The 24,025-nt window shown below is 30.2% G+C and overlaps 1 protein-coding gene across 3 annotated transcripts; it reads right to left on the reverse strand.

The window, feature by feature from the left end:
- Window positions 1-947: 947 nt before the first annotated feature.
- LOC108329866 (uncharacterized) lies at window positions 948-12,590 on the reverse strand. Of its 3 annotated transcripts, XM_052875777.1 has the most exons (17): window positions 12,518-12,590; window positions 11,989-12,433; window positions 11,501-11,879; window positions 11,303-11,388; window positions 9,898-10,055; window positions 9,042-9,106; window positions 8,720-8,914; window positions 8,509-8,563; window positions 4,914-5,105; window positions 4,678-4,811; window positions 4,004-4,190; window positions 3,817-3,876; window positions 3,499-3,744; window positions 2,401-2,659; window positions 2,121-2,326; window positions 1,883-1,933; window positions 948-1,484 (listed from the first exon to the last, which is right to left on the reverse strand). In XM_052875777.1, the coding sequence occupies exons 3-17, from the start codon at window positions 11,602-11,604 to the stop codon at window positions 1,194-1,196; spliced, it is 2,289 nt and encodes a 762-aa protein (XP_052731737.1). In that variant the 5' UTR covers window positions 11,605-11,879; window positions 11,989-12,433; window positions 12,518-12,590; the 3' UTR covers window positions 948-1,193. The 3 variants fall into 3 exon arrangements, with proteins under 3 accessions (XP_052731737.1, XP_017419711.1, XP_052731738.1); XM_017564222.2 differs by lacking the exon at window positions 12,518-12,590 and having other exon boundaries at window positions 12,319-12,511; XM_052875778.1 differs by lacking the exon at window positions 12,518-12,590 and having other exon boundaries at window positions 1,883-1,930; window positions 11,989-12,511.
- Window positions 12,591-24,025: the final 11,435 nt, after the last annotated feature.

The raw sequence follows: 24,025 nt of genomic DNA on the forward strand, positions 1-24,025 counted from the left end.
GGAGTATGAAACTCTGTCATAGTTTTGTTCTTGAAAGATATTTTAAAGGATAGTTTTTTCTTTTCTCGTTATCAGCTCCATGGTAAGTGATAATATTCTGATCTTAAGTTATATGTTATTATAGTCAGTCACTATTTTTAAGATATTGTTTATTTTGAAATGTGAAACTTCGTTACAATTTTGTTTTGAAAGACACATTAAAATGTAGAAGGAGAAATAAGTGTTTTAAGTCTTGATAAGTTACGTAGACTATTAAATTGATAAAAAAAATATTAATTTTGAAAAAGATAAGTTTATCTGGTACATATAAATTAGAATTTAGTGAAAACTAATTTTCCTTCCACTTACGTTTTTTCTTACAGTTTCATTCAAATGTATACTATAAATCCACTGATACATTATGAACTAGCTCTTTTAATTATCATCAATATTAGCTGTTTACTATATACAAGTTTTGGTAAATTTTATACCTGCCACCACAATTTTTCTTACAATTTCATTCAAATGTATACTATAAATCCACTGATACATTATGAACTAGCTCTTTTAATTATCATCAATATTAGCTCTTTACTATATTTTTAAAGCACATTTTAAATCTATCAACTGCCAAAATTTTCTTAGTCATCTAAAATTACTATTGTCTCTCTCCACATGTATAATCTTCTTAACATTCACCCCTTAACCATCTTTTAATTATATGACCAAATTGAATTTTAATAATTTCTAAAGAAATATTAAAATAATTAAAAACAACCTTTTATCAAAATTAAAACTGTTGATTACAAATTCAATATATAATTTATATAACCCAGAATGCTAATTATATATATATATATATATATATATATATATATATATATATATATATATATATATATATATATAACCCTTATCTTTTACGATGCATTGTCTAAAAATAATTACATAGATACAAGTTATGGATATATTTTAATCTTTTGAAGCATTTTTCTAATTTCTCTTAAAATATTCTTTAATAAAACTTGTAGTTATTAATGATCTACCGAACCAAATAATTACATCCCTTCCCTAAAGATATACAGCTATTTTTCAAATAAACATTTTGAGGGCAGAATATACACTCTTGGTTACTGAATCTAATACAAGGGTGAGTGGTTATGCCTGAAAACTTTATAAGTGAGTGCAGAGAAGGCAAAAATCAGGGCACACTGCTACCGAAAAAGATCTGGGAATGACCACATTATGAACTTTGCAAAAATGTCAGAATCCAGAAACTCAATATGCGCAGCTCTACCGATTATAGAGTCCAGATTCTTGCCTTGTGTAGATGGATCAAAGTTCACATCACAACGCATGAAGACTCGGTGTTGCGTGGAGTTGGCACGAATTTGGTCCAGGCAAGCATTCAACATCTCCATGAACAGTTTACTCTTCTTTGAAGTGTCTCGTGAAGCAGCTTGGCATGATTCAATTCTAGCAGAATGGTAAGGCACATAACCATCCTGAAAATGCCGTATCAGTTAACACCAAACCAAGAAAATTTAGTGAAAACAAACGTACCACAAGGAAAGAGAATGAAGCAACGAAAAACAGGGGAAAAGGTTAAGTGCGAAGGAAAATTTACTTCCTTCAGAATAATACATTACCACACTCTAGCTTCCACGCTAAAAAATCTTAGTACTAAGAAAATCAAGTTCATCTGTCAGTATACTGTAAAAAATTTACTTCATTATGTAACTTTACAGATCCACAAACAAAGACCAACTTTACAGACTTGTATTAAACTCATGAATGATAATGCCAATGCTAATGTATAACAACCCAATTTCTGATTAGAGTGAGAATTGATAAAATTCCTAAAATTTATTGCAAGATACAAGACAAGAAGAAAAGGTAATACCTGGGGGGAAGATAGCAGAATAATATTCCTAAAATGTTCCAAGGTTTTCTGCTGAAAAAAGGAGGGGGACGGGAGGAAAGAACTCTATCAGAACCTCATCAAATAAATAGTTCCATAAAATATATAAATGACTCATGCAGTTTTTATTTTCAAGAATACATCCCACAATAAGTTATTCAAACAAACACGACTATGAGTTCATGCCTTTATCCCAATCATGGTAGGACACAGTGCCTACCTGACACAGTTTATAGAGAAATGTATTTTGGATATCAGGATCATCCGTGAAAGTGAGTTGATGAATGCACTGTGTGCCTTTTAGCTTCTTCAAAAACCACAACCCAGAATTGAACAATGAGTTTGAACTATAAAGATAGCCCAAGTGTGGACCAGATACTGAAACATATGTATGTAGGTGACTTAGAAATGGCTCCATAATGCTATCTGCAAACACAGGACAAAACTTAGCACCAAATGTCAAACTGATGAATATCATTGCTTCTACGATTATGAACTACCTGCTAGCGCTGATCTTATAATGAGATTACCAATAGAATGTCCAACAAAACTTAGCCTAATATCTGTCAAACTCCCAAATCTTGATGCTTTGTCCATTTTGATTTTAAGAAATAAAATAACTTCCTTAGCTAGCCTATTTCCCATCTCTCTAAAGTCTCCAAATGTCTTTTCTTCATTAGCCTCTGACATCAGAAATTCTACTTTGGGATCTATCAAAAGCCACTGATTCCGGACTAGTCGTAAATCTAGATGATGCCCCTAAAATAACAAAATAAAACCTGTTAGAATAAGAAAACAGAAGATTTTCCAAGAGAATCAAAACATATTTCTTAAAATGTTATCTAATACAGCCCCTCAAGTAGTAAACACACAAAGATATGACAAAGAACACTGGCTTATCTAGCCAAAGAGCACAGTCAGAGTGAATTACAAAGCCTTCAATTAAGGGTATTAAAGTATGGTTAGTCGGGTTTATTAAAACTCAATATACACGTTACCGGACGGTATTGTTGCTTTTCTGAGAGTTCGTCATCACCAAGTAAATTTTACTTTTACTTTCAGAATCATCAAGACAGATTGTTACAGTTCTCTATCAAACTCGAAAGGAATGAGCAAGATCAAACTAAGAAGAGGAAAGATCAACTAAGAACACACAGAAAGCACCAAACCACATCCATAAATAACTAATTCATGCTCAGATGTACCAAAAACAACACCGGAGCTCATCCATGGCTATTGCCTTCCTGAAAAAGATTAAAGAACAGAGTGCAGAACCTCGTTTTTCATTTTCTTAGTTTAAACTTAAACATAAAATCTTTGAACTCAAGACGAAAGATTGTGGAAATAAACTAATATGGTCTAATATCTTGTTAAAGAATTTTAAGCTTAGGTTTTAAGAAAAAGGAACTAGAGGATGATCCATTTTGACAATGCTACAAAGAGATCAACAGTATATGACTTGCCACTGACTCTAAAATAGGTAGATAAACCTAATCACTTTCAAGCCACCAACGTCCAAAAAAAAGAAACACCTAACAAACTCAAATCCTACATTAAAAATAGAAGGTATAGTTTGCAATAAAATCTACAAGACATGCCTGAAACCCATGCACAAAGACAACAATCTTCAACACACGATCATTACTTTGTTGTGCCGATTTCTTGCCTATACTATCATAAAGGTTAAGTGGAAAGCCATCAGAATCCATATGCCCAATATGTCTCAGTAATGAATTTTCACTTGGAAAACGCCGCGGTACATTCAACACATGTTCAACAATAACAATTGGTGTACGCAAAGGATCTCCAAATATCTGCATGTCTTGAATTGAGCGGTTGTTAATCTGCAAAATAGTGATCAATATTTCATTATATGGGCCTTATGTAAATATCAAACATTCAAGTTGACAGATTACCCGCATTTGTTCAATGCTCTTTCGATGAAGTTCTGCACGTGTGGCTGCAATCTGAATAGGCTGTATGATTTATGAGATAAAATTTATGCTTTTGAGTCTATTGCATTGAAAATTGCTTACTTTCACAACTTTCCTGTTTTCAAAATTGCATGATACTCAAAATATGAAGGAAGACGCAAGCACTTACATCATCAGGTAACTTCCACAAACTGGCCACTCGTTTGGTGGCACGCTGGGAAGTCTCATCACCCTTACTGTTTGTATACTGATGAGGCATTTCTACCTTAGAATATAACATCCATATTGACCATTCAGTTCTCCGCTCCCTAATCCATGTCTCATGTAAAAATCCCATAATCTTTGTTTTGTTATCCCTAGTAAAATGTAAATATTAGCTTATTAAACGAGGAAAGATAAAGTTTCATGAATCATAAAACACATTTGAGTAAGAGCCAATGCAAAGCCCATAACTCGTAGTTCTCATTGGAATAATATCCAGCTATATTATACCTTTCAGCGTATGAAACCTGATTGTAGATTAAATTTTCTAAGTATTGATGCAAAGTTATCTTCTGAAACTAAATCTAGAAGTGATGCACAATTGAAGGAAACAAAGGTTCATAATACGGTTTATAATAAGCTATATAGACTCATGGTAGTTGAAAGGCAGTAAGAATAAGTAATAAATTTATTAGTCAAAGTATAAACCATGATTTAAATAGTATCAAAGTTGTTCAAATAATGAAGTTGGAAAAAGGGAAAACAAAGGGATACTTCAATCAGATTCAAATGCAGAATTTAAAATATCAGACATCGTTGTTGAATTGTTATGAATCCCATGATATAGGATAAGAGGCAAACCTGTGGTACTTTAAAAATGTTTTCCATAAATAGGACAATTGATCTCCCAGCGAATGAAAACAGTCCATCAGCTCATTCTGGGACAGGGAACAAAGTTTTTCAACATCCTCAAAATCTAGATCTTCATTTCCTCCCTGGACAATAGGACAAAAACTAAAAAAGAAGAACCTTAAAACAATATAAATACAAAAAAAGGTATTACTCTGTAGTCTGTAGAGTGAAATAAAAGCAAGAACCTTACGACCATTTTGTGCCTTGCCTTGTCCTACAACTTCATTTGCTAATGGATTCTCTTGCTTCATATTACTCACTATTGACACAAAGTCTGAAAAATCTAAAGCTTCACTAATTGCTCTGCCAATTTTGTGTAGTTCTTCAAACAATATATCACGAGAAGCTGATAATACTTTAACAAGCACGGCAGAGCCCTGGTCAGCCACACAACATTCAGTTAATGCTTGGAAGAAAAATATGAAAGATTAAAACATTCAGATAGTGGACTAATCTCTTGCTTGAGAAAGATATATGAGGTGGAAGTACATGATAATGTTTGATAATTTCCTTAACAAGTAGCAGTGGGGGAGATTTGTGTGGAAGATTCAGTTAAAGAAAATGTCTAAAGGCAAATAAAGTGATAGAATAGAGAAGCTTTGCATAGATAGAGGTATTGGGTGGGATTGGCCATTCCTAAGTTGGAAGACTCTCTGATAAGTAATTTCCGTTTTTATTTGTTCATTTGTTACGTACCTAAGTACGAAACCTAACCAGAACAACCTCTCACACACTCACAACATAACAGAACAATGAACGAATGAATTTCTTTTATTGATGGTAATATCTGAATAAACAAAAGTAAACAAGGGTAATTGGGAGCACAACCTCCTTCAATTACTTGGGAGCATAACCACTCTCGCAGGAGCATAGCCGCCTGTCACAAGACTCAATAATCAAAAGCATGCCTTAAACAATAGCATCTAGTTTTATTTATATTAAATATTTCCCTAGAATATAATTCTATTTATTATAATTAACTTATACTGAATATTTCCCTAGAATATAATTTTATTTACTATAATTAACTTATACTGAATATTTCCCTAGGATATGGCCTTATTTACTATAATTAACTTATACTGAGTATTTCCCTAGGATATGGCCTTATTTCCCGTCCATCCTAACTGTTAGTCACTCTTCAACCGATCGGTTCTAGCTCTTCACCGCCTTCGTTCGGCTTGCTTCCCCCTATATCCTACTGTTCGGCTCCAACTCTTCACCACCTTCCACCGTTCGACTTGCTTCTCCCTGCCTTCTACTGTTCGGCTCCAGCTCTTCACCGCCTTCCCCATTCGGCTTGCTTCCCTTTGCCTCCTACCGTTCGGCTCCCCTGCCTTCTATCCTATCATCCAGTATCCTATCATCATCTTTCTTGTATCATTCCAGAGTTTATTTTTGGTGTAGGGAGCTAGTCTTCGTATTAGAGTATATAAACTGAAAAACATTTTTTCATGGGCAAAATGGTTATTTCTTTTAGGCAATTGCTACCTGCATTCTCGTATATCTTTTTGGGCACCTGCCCGTTAAGTGTAAGACGAAAATGATCTTTCCAAATCATTACACTTTTTGAAAAAATGCAATCCGAAATATATTAAAAAGCTTCTGGATTACATGTTTTGTAAACATTATGAAAAAAATTATTTCAGAATAAGGATTATGAATAAGATTCCATAATGTATAATTCTGAATAAGGATTATGAATAAAACATTACATGTTTTAAATCGTGATTTTGACTACATTGTCTAAGAACTTCTTGATCTTGATAGTATTTTTCATCTTCTTTGATGTCTCCTCCTCAAAGAAATATCCAGGTATCATAACGAATACAAGTATTATAACGAACACAAAAGGCGATATTGACGGGAGACTAACTCCAAAGATGTGGTACAAGGATAAGAATCAAAGCTTGAGTACCATGTTATTGGTGAAAACAATATAAAGAACGCAAGAAGTAACAATATAGAACATAGAAGGAAGAAAGAACACAGAAAGAGACTCAGAAAAAAAAATTGTTTAAACTGGACGAGTCTGATGGACAATTATAGGACTTGCAATCAACAGAAAATAAATGACAATGATTCACTTAGAAAAATGTGATAAGTACTCTAAGAATCACAAAATTATTGTATTTTAGTTTCTTAAGTAGCCACCCGTATATACAAATGGAGTTGAAATATATCACAAACTTATCGTATTTTAGTTGAAAGAGATAGTCGACAAAAAAATAACTAACTCCTGACTAACCAATAGAAATAATAGAATTCATCCTAAGCTCGTTGGACGACTTCAACAAGCATATTAACAAGGTTCCAAAGCATAAAATCACAATACACTTTGAGATAGACCTAGATGAGATGGAATAAAGTACAAAACAAGAAATCCACTTCACAAAATCTATTGTATCCTAATGCTAGAAGGCTCCTCACCATACAAAGGTATGGGAGGGAGTCATTGTACATTACACAACCTTATCCTTGTATATGAAAGAAAACCTATTTTCAAATTCAAACCCATGATCAATTGGTTACCTAGGCACAACTTTACTGCTATACTAGTCCCCATAAAATATCTGAATGTGCTTGTACCAAAAAAAAGATAACAAGGAACAAAAAATATTCATGTCCATAGGTGAATACGTACACATAAGAAATGTCCCCGTTTTGTCTGTATACAATTGAGTGTAGTTAAGTCATCATAATTGTATAAAGTTACCATGGTGAATGCCAAGTAGGTGCCAAAGTGCTTGAAGTCAAGTGTAGACTATTAGGGGCCATTAATATTTAAAAATGCTATCCAATATATACTGTTCATACACTTCTCAAATTCTTTGGGATCTTCTTGGCTACATCTTTAAATTGTGAAATTTTGTATCAATACAAGTGCAATAGCAAATTGATTATATAATGATAATGTTTTATTGTAAAATAAAACTAACTTAAAAAATGTTGATGCATTTATTATAAGTTAGTATGTCTTTTTGTGTTGATATTGCATTTATTTTATATATGACATATCATCTAGGGATGGCAAAAATATTTGTGTCTATGAGTATCCGCGAATAAATTCCGTGACAGATTGTTACTACGTGTGGATATTTATTACCCGCGGATATTTTAATACTTGTTTATAAATGGGTCAAGTACGGGTATCATACTATTCATACCCGTGAATATCTATTATCTGCAAAAAATTAAAATTAAAATTTAATTTATATTTTATTAAGTTAAATTTAATTAAAATTAAAATTAATCTATATTTTATTAGGTTAAATTTAATTAAAATTATTTATAATTAATTTAATTTATATTATATTTTATATTTTTTTGTAATTTTATTTAGATTTTATTTAAAAAATTTATAAAGTGTCTTATTTTAAATATTCGTAGGTATCCACACATACATGTGAGTTTTAAAATACCCATGGGTATTTTATAAACCGGTATCGGACAGGTAACGGGACGAATAATAAGTAGACTTTTTCGTTGTGGGTCGGATAGAGAGTAGACGTTATCCGTGCCCCGCCCAACCTATTGTCATCCCTTATCATCCATATATGTCCTATAATTTTAGACATTATCATGTTCATGTACCAGTTCCATGCCATTATAGTGTTCATATCTATATCCATGCTTCTCATATAAGCAATAAAGCAAGCAAAGAGCTCAAAAATGAAATAATGCAAGAAAATGTTGGCAATTAATATTTTGCATGAAGTCAACTTGATCATCACTTTAGTGTGATTATAAAAAAAGAGACTCTAATGTCTTAGAACATACTTTATTCGAAGCGTCGCTGCTTTTATCTGCAATGACTTCAGTGTTGGCAGAATTGCTGTAATGGATCAAATGAAAAGGTTACTCTATATAATCCAAGATGCATAACAAAAAATTTGCAGTCACAAGTGCTCAAAAGTAAACTTTCGAACAGACAGATAATGCTAAACGAAAATTTAGCAGATTCAAACCGAAAATAAGAACATTTACAAACCTGGGTAGCTTTGATGCAAATGAATGAGTGGCAACTTTCAGTATACTGGCATGTACACTTACGTCAACAAGCACCGCATGTAAAGCGTCAAAATGGACAGGACAATACGAATGCAATCCTATAAGAGCTTTAGGAGGTATTCGGAATTCATGGATAGCAGCAGAGGAAGCATCCAGAGGGAGGTCCAATTCGACACTGTAGATGACATACTCCCCATCAACAATCAACATGTCAGTTGCACCTAGTAGATATCAATAAAAAAAGAAACACATGTGTCTATATGGCAGATTAGACCAATGAAGACACCACTTTTATGACTCACCCTTGCTCAGTCGTGGGAGCGTATATAAGCTCAAATTTTAAAATAACAGCAGTTGTAGCTAAATCCTGCAAATATGAGCGACATAAAGCAGGTCGATTTGATAAGGATATTGAACTAGAGGAAAGAGAGTTATGTATAATGTAAAAGCTATGAGACTTTGTTTCACATAAAAGGTTGAGTAACCTTCGAGGTGGGATTTTATAGGTCCCCTTCTCAGACATATGCAAACTAGTTTTGTATATTTTTTTTTCCAGTACTCATTTAAGCTTTATTACACATGTGAAAAATAAGTATTGTAAACCTCAGTTTGACATTTAAGTACTAGCCAATAAGTTCCATATTCATTTCCCTAAGAATAAGTTCTGATACAAAGCTAGATTTCAGTAAGTGTTACAATATCCTGACTTAACCCCTCTGCTTGTACTGTAAGTTACGTCAAATAACAGGATAGTAGTATTACTAATATAGGTCACTCACTGGCAATATAGATATTAACCATAATATCTTAACATAACCCTTATACAACAACAAATATTTTAAGGCTAATAACTCTAATGTCTAACTAATACTATTATCATCATTCTTAATCCTTAAATAAACTAAATCGTAGTAAATACGTCATGGGTCTTTTTGTGGCTCACATGCGGCCAACATCAATACATACATGTGTATGTGGTTACACAATGCGCTGACATGTGTATAAACTAATTTATACAGAATTGATATGCCAACCCACATTGAGTAACCTAAAAGCCTCAATAATAGATACTTGGCACTCAAGATACAATATCATTCCTAGAAGGTGTTCTTTCACTTTGTTACCCATGCAAAGAAAATAAATGATAGTGATCATTACCACCAAATTATTACGACGTAAGTTGAACACGATCATCAAATACAAATGAACATCCTGCCTAGCATATTTTATTCGAAAAGACTGCGTTGAGAAACTGTTATCTGTGTCATCAATCCTCCATACGCCATATATGCTGCTAGGATCCAGATCAGGAGGAACTGCATAACCGAAGGTTCTCTACCTCAGTATCACTTTTGCATATAAGAAAAGCTTATCCAATAGTTTTCATTCTAAAAAAATTCTATTATACACTACACACACACACACACACACACACAAGAGAGAGAGAGAGAGAGAGAGAGATAAAGGAGGGATCAAATCACTCCAAGAGCAACTTTTCATTTTAATCTTCATTTTCTTTTAATATAACATCTAATTTATTTCTTAAAATTATTAGATTACAAGAAATAAAGGGTGAGGATGAGGAGTAACTCTTTGAAAATTACTCTTCAAATAACATGATTCCTTCTTGTGTGTGTGTGTGTAAGGAGATTACTCTAAGAATAAATCTAACATCCTCACTCTTCACTTTTCTTATAATAAAAAGACTTTGTATGACTGTTACATTAAGAGAAAAATGAAAAGTAAAGATAAGGAGTAATTCTCTTAGAGTTAATTTAGGGTAACGTTATCCTTAAAGGAGAAATGCAAAGTTTTAATCTCTTCTTCCATTTCAAATTGTGAACAGTTGATCATGAGAAAAAACCCACAACAATTTACATTTCTGAAGTGATAGATAGATCAAAAGAGGTCATTCAAAATTCTTTCAAATGAAATAAAGAAGGTAGAGAAAAGTATTTCAAATCATAGGTAGAAAAGTAAAGAGAAACATTGATGATTTGCTTATTTTTATATTTGTGTGATTCTTTTGGAGTTAAGGGAGTTGCTGACTTATTGTTATATACGTATGATTCTATGAGTTGTTGTTACCTATTCAATTCACTTAATGTATCATTATATAAAGTGTTTCTATTAACTTGTTAGTTATCAGTCATAGAGGAGCAAACTAGGAAGAATTTTACACATGACCATACAAAGTTTTATTTTTTAGATGTTTCTTACAAAGATTATTTAATTATGAACGGTGAGGATCATGCCTCGTTGCCCCTCCGTTCTACTTCATAGAGGACTAACATGGGCTGGGAGAGACCATCACTTGAGATTGAAATTCCTAATTACTCAATTTCAAATCAGTAACAAGCTACTATAATTTTGAAATTGGATTAAAGATTGTATAATTTTGGTCTGTTTGCAAATAAGTTAATGTTTAAAGAATCCTAATGCAATTTTTCCATAAATAAAGATAAAACAATTATAACGAACTATAATACCAATCAACAGTGGATTAAATAAATGCTAAATTATAATAAATGTAGGTGGCTAACCAGTATATTCATTAAGTTACCTTCATATTGAACAACACTTGCTGGAATACCGAAACATACGTTTTCACTGTCCTCCCATCTCACGGTAATCTTAATCTGATACCATCTATACAAAACAACACATGCATCGGTTTACCAGATTAGAAGTTTAAAAACAAAATTAGAAATCAGAAAATAAGAAAAGTAAAAAGAAAAAAAGGAATGTATACGCAATATACCCCTGCTTAAAAAGGTCAAGGTTGTGAAACCTATGAAGATAGACGGCAATCTCCTGTACAGTCTCCAACGTTGCCTCCGACTTGACCTTCACAGAGGGTGGCATTAAATCAGGCGAACTCTACCGACTAGCTTCAATGTTACACACCGACAAAACATCCTCCCCTGGTTGATGCATCATGCATATACCACAATAACCAACACAGACATCTTTCCCCTGTAGGTAATACTATCAATCATGATTAGCAGCCATTAGCAAATTCCTTTGCCCCTTTCAAACCTTCACACATCTCAAGCACACCCTGATTCTTAACCCATAAAACTCATCCGTTGATATGGACATTATGCGGAACACACAGGAGCAGGCCAGTGAAACTAAACCTGCAATGTAAATATAAATAATGGAACAACCAGAAGTGAGATTAAAATTTTACAAGTAATATGATCATATTAATATAATTTTAAATTAATATTTGATTTTCTAACTTACTGTCAAAAAATTCTCTCTCACGATTAATGTAACTCTTTCCCCGACTCAAATTAACGATTAAGGAAAAAGACAAAACAGAAAAGATTCCTTGTTGTCCTGGGATTTGATCCTTAGTATGCACTAAAAACTGATTAATTGATGGAGTAGCAGGGAAAAGAAAATTCAAGATTATGACATGAAGCTGAAAAAAATGAAAGGAAACAGCGCCAATAGCTAACAAAGCAATGTTATTATGTATCCTCTCGATAATGACATAACAATGAACGGAAATGAAAAGGATAGAAAACAAAGATAAAGGGAATGGTATTCTAGGGTTCGTAATTGTCGCACAGTGTGGGAGGCTCAAATTATTATCAAATGAGGTTTGGAATGAACGGTTGACTGATCCTATCTCCAATTGGTCATCGTTCTTGTTGGTTGTGTGGAGTTGTGATGGTTCTTGATCCTGGAAAATGAAAATGAAACGTTTAAACGTGAAATGTGAAATGTGAGTTCTTCATTAGGCAATGTCATTACAAACACAAATAACCTCTTTCTATTTTTCACAAGGCTTTGGACGTTGTTTGAATCCAACTCATGAAGAATCCTAATAAGCGATAAAATGGATTCATATTATAGTTATTAATTTAAGAATTCATTCACATGTCCGTTTTTTATTTACATACTTTTTTTTAGTTAAAAAAATCAGATAATACGTAAATTCTCCATAATTTAATTTTCCAAAAATATTCATAACATTTCAAAAATTAACTTTTTATTTCTTTTATAAAACTAGTCCAATTGAAATTTTTAATTTACGAAAGCTGGTAATATTAGCCAAAAAAAATTATGATTGAAATAATTGAAGTATATGTTTGATAAATAATTATACAATTAAACTTACGTGACATATAGTTTGAAATAATGAAAATTCTTCAAGAAAAAGAATCAAATACTAGTTATATATATATATATATATATATATATATATATATATATATATATATATATATATATATATATATATATATATATATATATATATATATATATATAAAACTAAAAAATACAAAAATTGTCCAAATGAAATATATGTACAAATAAATGTTTCAAATTCACATAAATGCATAAAAAAATTATATTTGCTGGTTTTAATTAAAACTAGCTTAACTGATTAAAGTATAATTTAAAATTAAGCTCTCATGGTTTTAAAACGAAATTTTAATTAGTTGAAAAATAACAAAGCATAAACTTTTTAATTGATTAAAAAGTTTAACAAAAACGAACTTGAGATTTTTAAATGATTTTAATTAAATAAAAAATTGTTTACTTATATTAAAAAAATTTAAATGTGTAAATTTGGTTTTAAGTTGTTTTATCGATTAAATTGTTATTTTAATTGTTCAACCTATGGTTTTCCAACAAAATGTTTGAAGAATCTAACAGCCTCCAACCTAGTTACTACAAGAGCATGTGTTTCCTAAAAAGTTTAGCAGACACAAATTTTTCTTTAGTTCCATTTATATTAATTTTGAAAATACTATTTAAGATATTTTCTTCATTTGTCACATGCATTAATAAAAGACTTCCCTGCTTTTTAAGTGTTAGATTCATCAAATAAAACATCCATTGCGAAAAAAAAAATCATCAAGACTAAGTGCATATGTTACATAATGATGTTATGTCTTCTTACTTTCAATTATATACCAATCAACCTATGATTTTCCAACAAAATCATCTTCCATTTTATACATAAAAATATATGATAATTTGAAAAATGCATTCCAAATCATTCGGATTAGACCAATCAACTATATCTAGAGAAAAAAAAAACATACACAACAAGATTTTTAATCATTGTGAACTGTATATCACAAGTAAAGCGTCGGACAAAGTTCAATACACCAAAGCAATTAGAAAAATGAGCAAGATGAGAGCATGTTGTAACAAAAGATGAGAAGAAAAGATGTTAAAGTGGTCACAATGCGATTTACTTAATCTATGGTCATAAAGTTATTGATTTAGTAAAGTAACTCTAAGAAGCGTTTTTCTATCTTATGGATGGAGTGTATCTCAATGTTTATAGATGATTTAAAACATTTTTTACAAATTGATTGTTCAAAGCTTAATAAAAATAAAACTAACTAAAATTATTAGTTTTAATGAATTAAAATCGTCACCTATCAATCGGACGTCTCAAATGATTAAAGGGTTAATGTTTTCATCATTGATTGTTCTTACAAATCGAACAATCACTCCAAAAAGTGACTTATTGTTCGATCAAACACCCATTAGACATCTATATTTCTAATTAAACACGTCTATAAGTAAAATACATTTATCGTTAAGTCAACTTTAATTAAAAGCTCATTTCGAAACTTATAAATATAGAGATAAAAGTAAGAAAGTAAGTGATTGCATTTGTTATGAATTTAAGATTTTATTATGATAACCAATCAGCAACGTAATTGACTTGAGTGTCAAAGTGTCATTGACAAGTGTCTCCGCACGGTTTAGAGTTACAACACTAAGGACCTAGGAGAACTTTGTAACGAAAACCCGGACAACATTAAAAAAACTTAGAAAAAAAAGTATAAAGGAGTATTTTGACTGTGATCTTTGGTCCACTCCAAACAAGTTTTGAAAAAAAATCATCTTTATCTATGCTTATATATAATTTTTAACGTTTACCTATATATATATATATATATATATATATATATATATATAATTCTTAATATTATATTTATATTATATGAAACTTTTAATATTTATATTTATACATAATTTTTATTTTTCATTTTTATATATTTATAATATATTATATTATGAGTTGATAATATTTTTATTCTTAATATTGATAATCTTTACTTACACTTCTTTAAATTTTGTATAAATATATTATCATAAAAATATAAATATTATTAACTCATAATATAATACGTTATAAATATTTTAAAAAATGCAAATACACAAACACTATCACTCATAATATAATATATTATAAATAAAAGATAAATATTATCAACTCATAATATAATATATTATATATAAAATATAAATATTATCAACTCATAATATAATATATGATAAATATTTTAAAAAATGCGATTACACATACATACGATACACAATCGCAAGAGCGTTACGCGTGTGTTTCCACTAGCTTTTTATAATTAAAATACAATTTCAATATATTAAAATGTTATTTTAATTTATTAAAATAATAAAAACATCATATAATGAATTTTTATTTGATTATTTATTTTTATTTTATTATAATATTTTTCATTATAAACCCAACAAAGCTAAGAACATTTTAACATAATAAATAATTTTTAATCAATTGCAAAGAAAATTTAACATGTTAAATAATGATAAAATGCTTCAAAATAAATTACTTATATGTAACTAAATCAAAATAAAAGATAAAGAAATACAGTTCAAACTCAAGATCAAACACAATATTAATATCTTCAACCCTTATATAATCTCAACATAGCATATTATATTTGGAAGCATCAAATTTTAAGCTTAGAAACATTAAATATGTAAACTTCAAGTTTCTATATCAACAAACATATTTATATACTTGTCTAATAAGAATATTTTGTAAGCTATTATATTTTAATGGATTTTTTTTTTAAATTAAGATTAGTCATACTTAATATGAAGTAGAACAGTCAAAACGGGTATCTGACTCGATTCGGCCCGACTCATCACGGGTTAGTCATTTAATGAATCAACCTAACTTGGCTCATTTATTAGCAAGCTGAAAAAATTTGATCTCGGTTTGATCCATCCTGGGTTGGTGAGTTAAACGAGTTAACTCACTTACTCACTTAATTATAAGTTTTTTTTAAAATAAAAAAATTATAATTTTTTTAATTCAAATATAAAAAATTTCAATCTAAAATGATGTTAAACTTCAAAAGACAATTCAAAATAAATAAAAAAAAATTAACCTACATCTTTTTCAAACCCAACCCAACTCAAACCCGTGGTGAGTCGCGTTAACTCGCGGGTTACCATCCATTTTGACAGCACTAATATAAACATTAGTTTACGGTATTAATTAAGGGTCTTATTTTATTTTTTTAATTGGTTTCCTAGTTAAGGGATTTACAAATAATTATGGGGAATGGCTTACACTAGTGATATTGTTCGTTTTAACAATAATTATGAAATTCTTACTAATTTTATTAATAATTAATATTACACTAAAAGATTGATTAATCATTTTTATTGATAATTAACTAATCCTTGTCTCTAATTTTTTAAATTTTAATTCGAAATCTTGTTTACAAGAACCAAATACACTTATTACTTTCCTAATACTGTTTATTCTTAGAACACGACAATCTTTTTCATCAATGAACATAATAAACGTGGCATACTTTTTTGGTCCTATAAATCTAATTTAATTTCAACTGTTTAATATAATTTCATAATAAATCTGAATAAATTTATCGAAGTGATGGTAAGAGAAACAAGACTAATTAAGAAAAAACCAAATTGGTTACTAAAAAAAGCGGCAAGTCCTTCATTAAAATTTTCATACAAATATGTTCTCGAAAAAATTATATGCTTTAGTATAAGATCTTATAATTTATCTTTACCCTTTTTAGAGAGAAAAAAAAAGCAACACAAGATATTATTACTTTGTGATTTGTACCTTTATGGAGCAAGTTGCTTATTTTAACACTTTCTTTTCCAAATAAAGTACATGCACGTCAATGTCACATATATATATTACCATAAACTAATGGGTGGTGCTACTTTGACATTACAAAATGGCATTATTTGATATGGAAAAATAATAATATTTTAATTAGTTTTACAATATCTTTTAATTTAAACATATAATATATGAATATTATTATATTATTAAAAAGGATTGTCAAATGAATGTATTTTTAAGGAGAGTATGAAACAAACTTTTTCCTAAACTAATAATAGTGTCAAATATGGAAGTTCTATGAGTTGAGAAAAAAATAAAATGGAGTATTTGGAGTTTGTCTAAGTCACTACTTTAATTTTGGTGCATTTTTGGCACGTACTTTTTCAATACACTTAAATTAGTATTTATTTATCTATATGAATCCACCATTTATGCATGTGTTGACGTACAAAAAAATGAACAGAAACAAGGTTTGCTATAATACCTCGCAGAGTTTGGCTTTCTTAAACCGAAGAAAAAGAATAAAAAGGTGTGTAATGGAGACGTTTCTGTATTATAATATATATATTTATATAAATTCCAGAATCAGATTCGTTTCATATGTCGGTCTTAGCCCAGAAAGAATCTTTGTCATAAAAATTGAAAAAATGTTCGACAAAACAAGATTAAGAAACAACTGAGGATGAGTCCGAATATTAAAAACCTCTGATCATTATAGGACCAACTCTCTTCACCATCCAAAATGTTCCTTCCTTAAGGAAAAAGTTACTATTTGAAATATGCTCTCACAAGTATCATTCAATTATGTGTTTCTTATTTGCATATTGCACTTTTTTAATTGAAAAATAATCGTAAAGTGTATTTTTTGAAATTATAAAAAAAAATGTTTTTCGTAAAAAAGTTATGATTTGAACTGATATCCTAAGCTGCATACTTCTTTTATAAATAAATTATTCTTTTTACTGAAACAGTTTAACTGTTTGAGAGTAAATTTTCTCAAACATACTCTTAAGTTCACAAGGAAACTATTTTTAATAAAGTTTTTATCGTACATAATTATTTTAGTTTTATTGGTAAAAAAATCTGAAAATATCTTTACATGTTCGAACTGAGGTATCAGCAGACAAAAAAAAGTGAGACATATTCTGATGCTATGGCTTTCTGATATCAGTGGCAGTTCAGTGGTGACTTTAGTCAAATGGGTCATGTTAATATTTTGAAAATTTTTATTTTGACAACTTCATATTACTCAATAATTAGTGAGAACTATTTTTTTTAATAATACATAGTTAATTAAGTTTCAATGCATTACTTTTCATTTTTGTTTAAAATCATTTGTATAAATTACTATAAGATTTGTTGAGCCTAGAATTCAAATTCAAGCTTGACATCCTTTCTTATGAAATTCAAGATGGTGATACATTATCATTTGTGTCACAAAACAGCTATCATACTAACCTTCATCAAAATCATTCTTCCCTGAACAGCCTTTCAGTAACTCTGCTATACTGTATTAAAAAATCCCCCTATGGTGGACATCCCAGGAAGATTTGTTTTCTCCAATGAACATGTTCCAACACAAAATCCATACATATACCCATTTGAGTCAAAAATCTGTCGTACTCAAATTGTTCCTTGTCACTTTCTCTTTACCAATAACTTGTTTTGGTGACACAAGCATTTCGTCACCTAAGGAGACTGGGATGATGAGTGATGACGAAGACACTCAAAAGCAATCAACCATTACATAATTAAGGACTGCTCATATGAACTACCTATAAAACAATAGAAAACAATAGGGTTTGCAGAATGAATGACATAAAAACATTGAAATAAATTTACTATTAAGCAAGAGAAAAAAAAAGAATGTAAGAAAAATTATTAAATCAAATATATATATATATATATATATATATATATATATATATATATATAACATGTTAACAAACTGAACTGACTTAACTAATAAAAAATAACAGATTATGTATAATAATAATTTTATTAATCCATATTAAATGATTAAGTGAATCTCTCCTTTTATAGTGCTTTTTGTATATTTTTATACCGTAAAAGAGAAATAAGATGAAAAATAAAAATTTTAAATATGTTTCTATAAACTTGAATGTAAAGTACTGAAATTTTTTATATCTTTAATTTTAATATATTTTTATTTTCAATCAGTGCAAAATATGTAAATTATATAAGTTTTCGTGTGCATATTATATTAATTTCGCAATTGATCTAATATATATTAATATATGTTGATGTGATTGATATATTAATATATTTGTTTTGAATATTAATATATTCAAAAACATATTACTTAGATTATGTAATGATATAATGTAAGAACCATTAAAATTCAACGTTCGTCTTAATGGATTATATGTGTCAAGAAGGGGGTTCGACACTCAGATGTGAAAGGCAGGTGTGAGCAGCTGAGTGACCCTTCGTTTTGACGTTGGAAGGAAAACTCTAAGTTTCAGAATTCCACGCCACTCTCTACATGCACCCTTCTTTCCCAGAGTTCTGAAAATTTCTATTCTCTCTTCTTTCTCTCTAAAAGGATCTTACTTCTCTCTAAGAAATTATCACCTTTTATTCCTCCGATCACCATTCAGGCAACGTTTTTACTCCTCCAGTGTCAAGAGCTTCAGTTTAAGCCGATCGATTTTGGGTTCTGAACTGGTAAGTTCTTCTCTTCACTTAGTCGTGTGTTTTCTTTTACATGCAAACCAAGTTCTGGTTTCATGTGTTGATCGCTCTTCTAAAATGAGGGGTTCTAATAGTGTTTTGGTTTTACTTGGTTTAGTTTGGAAAATTGTTGAGCGTTGAGGGTAGAAGGACTTGTAGTGGTGAAACTGTACTCTCTCTCTCTGTGAACGTTCGGTCACGCTCAAAGGTAAGGGAAACTTATATAATTTGATTGTATGTTCGTTTATACGTTCGTTTTGAATGAATACATGTTTGTTGAGTTGCTGAATGAATATGAAGTATGATTGTTGATATGTTTTGACTGTATAAATATTTACTATGATATGGATGTATGAGAATGTATGAAAATAGATATTGAAGAAATGAATTGCTATAAAGAATTATAAGTATGAAATTTCTTATGAAAGTGTACGTTCATCACTGAATGGTCTTTGACCGTTCGGTTTTTCTAGTGGACTTGGTTGAAATTGGATTCTTTCATTTGGGAAGAATCCTAGTTGAGGACGAGCGTCTTGTTTTGTAATACTTGTACATGAGCGTTCGGCCAAGGGTAGTCGTCCCTTGGTATTTGGTTATAAACCCAAGTATATCTATATGTATTTGTATAATTCGTTTGTTCTTAAACATTACTAAAAAATGGTATCCATTATATTTATCAAACCTTTTCTCTATAAGTTAGTAGTACTTGGTCTTACACCAAGTGTTCGTGTTGAGTAAGTGCTCAGTCTTACACTAGGCACTCTTTCTCCTTTCTGTAATATATATATATATATATAATAAGAATGTTCATCCAAACTCAATAGGGATTCGCCCTTTTCGGTGCTCGATCTTTGACTAACATTATGATTGTTCTTGATGTTTAACTCATTCAAAGGCTAAGTATATTTATTGACGTTCGATTTATTCACTGGATCCAGTTAAGTACCCTTATTTGATGTCCCTCAGTATCTGTCTAAATTGGTTCTAGCCTAGAGTTTTAGTACTCGGCCTAGGCTTGTTGGTGTTCGGTCTAACTCGTGAGTCAATTCATCCAATTGGCTCACTTAGTATATAAACGTTTGATTCTAGTCGTTCTCGAGAAATATTATGTTAATCACTCCCTTTCTTAAACTAATGATTCACTCTCTCTCTGTTTTGATCCGCTTGGAACTGGAGACCTTTGGTCTCACTCCAAGCGTTCAGTCTTGTTCAGAGTCGAAGTTAACGTTCGGCATTTGGTATCTTCAGAGACGTTTATTCAAATTGATCTCATTGAGGTCTTATTAACGAAAGATGATGAAATATGATATAAACTAAATGAATTGAATTATGAACGAGCGTTCCGGGGAGGAATAACTCATGAATGTATATTGGAAATTGGTAAAGTATGAATGTGGGCATGCTAAGCTGGCGGTTCATCCTGATATTCGTGATTACTTGTTTCTCACGTAGAGAAGGGTAAGTCATGCGTGAGAATGGCAGGAGGTGCTCGTCCTTATGGTTAATTTGGACGAACGGACTAACCTCGGATGACAGCTGTTGAGGATATCCCAGTAACTACATCACTCGGGTGCACGAACGTCGTAGCTACACAGAGTTCATACAGTCCGGACAGTCAGAGTCTAGTCTTAGGCTTTGCATATATAAGTGAATGAACTAGCTCGTTTATTTTGAATTGTGTGAAATCTATGTTGATACTGGAATTGAATTACATAAGCTTACCCTATGTTTCATGTCTTATTTGTTTTGTACGTTCGTTTGTCTTTCTGTTGCAATGATCATCCATGCGGATGTGGGCAAAAGGAGACGAGCTGCTGGAAGAAGCACTGGAAGAAGAAAATTTAGTTGAGGTAAAAGTTAAGACTGAACAGTATAACCGTTTGGTCAGTATATTAGGTTAGTTGTAAGATGATCGTTCGATCATCTTTTCTCTTTTCTTTTGTATGACCGTCCGGTATAGATCTTTTGTAAACCGTTCGGTCGGGGTTTACTTATTTTGTACAGTTTTAACTTTCTTGTCATTTTGTAAGTCCGTTCGGCCACAAGCGTATGTTCTTTATTTTGTAAGACTGATCTGTAATATTATTCGATGTGATTATTCTATTATATAGTTTTACACTGTATTTTTGGGATGTTACATATAATATAGTCATTGATTTGAGCTAACGAACATAATATTTTTAACAAAAAAATATTGTTGAGAGTGACCATATAAGGATATGTGCTTCTTATAGAGGGTGATAATGCAAAAGAGAACACAAACTGCTAAGGACTAACACTAATGAATCACCACTGATGAATTACTAATGAATCACCATAAAGAATATCACATCCAACGACAAAGTATCATATGGACAATACACTTAGTTGATTAGGAGACTTCGTGTAACATCATAGGAACTAGTACACATTTTGATAGAGTAGCTACATCACAATTATGCATCATTTGCATATGAAGATGGGGAAAGTGCCAAGTAGAAACAACTACGAAGAGAACTTTCTCAAAAAAAGAAAAAACCCTAGGCATAAGAAAATGAGTAGAAAAATACTAACTTGCTGCATCAGTTGCTAAATAGTGGCCTGGAAAAGAAAAAAAAGTTTACTGAATCATGACGTGACAATGATAGGGTATGATAGCAACGTGACGAGTGTCCTCTAGAAGAAATGAAAAATAATAAGAGCAAGAAGTTGTTGTTGGGAATCCAAGTTAATCTAAATCTCACATTGGAAAAAATGAGAAAATAGAGTAGTATATAAAGGTGAAAGAACTATTAATCAATTGCCTTAAGGTTTTGAATAGAGAATGATGTTAATTCCTTATATGGTTGGGCTCAGACGTCATTGGTGTTTGTATCTCCCAAGTGATCAACTTTCTTCTCGATAGACTCAATAATAGTATCAGAGCCGATGGTTTATTTTGGTGACCGACTCAAACAAATATAATGGTCCATATACTGAAAGTCTTCCTTTGAGTTCATATCTCCTCGATGAAACTTCTCTTCAATAGACCAACAATTTTAAAGATAAAAAAAATTTCACGCTTTGTAGTAAAAAAGATATATTACATCAATTACTTCTTTAATTATCTAATTTATATATATATATATATATATTATATTATATTTATAACTTATCACATACACTTAAAAAAATGATAATATTTTATTAAAAAATTTATGTTAATTTACTTTTTAAAATTTAAGAATTAAAATATATTAAAGTTTGTAATATAAATGAGTTTCAATTTTCAAACAATTTTTATTGTTCTTTTAAACAGTAATGATAAATGATCATTGAAACTAGAGGGAATTGGTTCATTTAATTTTTCTGCACTACTCTTTTACCCACTCATATATAACAGGTCAAATATTTAATTATAAAAAAAAAATATATATATATATATATATATATAGATGAATTTATTACCATTTAATACACATTTAAAAAGAATAGAATTGATAACTTTATCAGACGTATGATGTGATAAAAAAATATACCTAATAAATGTATGTAAAACTAAAATATATTTATATAATTTGTCATTTATAAATATAGTGTGAGAAAGAGAGATGAAAAAGACAAAAAGAAAGGTTTTGATAAAAGTGTAAAGAAAAAATATGAAAAAATAATGATTGTTAATGTCCTTTATTAGGATTTAATTGTCCTGGCCAAAACATTATGTTGGTTCAGTGCTTGAAAGTCTCATCTATTGAAAGGAAAAAAGGAAAAATAAGACTTAGTTTCTTAACATTGGAACACTTGAGTTTGTTCAAAAGGACAGACAGAGTACAAGTGTGGATAAGAATGAATTTTAAGAAAGTTAGTGCCGAAAATGTTGCAGGTTTCATTCAGCATCTTAATCAACCACTGGACATAATGGCAAGCACACTGATACACAAGAACTCTTCAAGTTCCAATGCCACTTTCTGGAATTTCCTGCATATTTTTTGTCTAATTCATATGTGACCATCAGTGCCAACTCATGCATTTTAACTTAATATTTCTAATGAAAAAGACAAGAAGTCAGCTGAAGTTTTTTTTTTCTTTTTTTTTTGACAATTATAAGATTTCATTTTCTAAGTATTGTATAATGGAATTGATGAGACAAAAAATTGTGAATTTACAATAAAATCATTAAATATATGAAAAATATATAATACACGTGTCATTATTTTAATGAGTTGATCACTTTTCTATCAATTTAAAGTTTATCGGTATAATAATAAATAACTAATGTGTTATTATATTGTAAAAAGAAAAACTGTGTCAAACTATTTTTTTAAAATATATTCAATTTTAAAGACAAATTTATATTGATTAGTAATAACTGATTCATTAAATTGACAATTAATTTATATTGTTTTATTAAACAATTTACAATAAAAAAATATTCCTATGAATGTAAAGTTATGAGTTCAGAATAGTGCCAAAAATTTGTTATGAGGTGCACTTGTTTCTATTGTTTTATTAGTATCAATAATGTCGCATATGAAATTATATTTTCATGTTTTATCAGTGTTGTATTTTTTAACAGTTTATGAATAAAGGTATAATTGATGTTTATCGAAAATCGTCACAAAGATTCAGAAATTGAATGGATGCATGTGCCTGATGTATAGGTTCTTCGATTTCATCATATCCCTATAATTATTTAATTCAGGAAAACGTAGAAGTTAGGTCAGA

Source organism: Vigna angularis, chromosome 4, assembly GCF_016808095.1.
Source record: "Vigna angularis cultivar LongXiaoDou No.4 chromosome 4, ASM1680809v1, whole genome shotgun sequence".
Classification (NCBI taxonomy): Eukaryota; Viridiplantae; Streptophyta; class Magnoliopsida; order Fabales; family Fabaceae; genus Vigna; species Vigna angularis.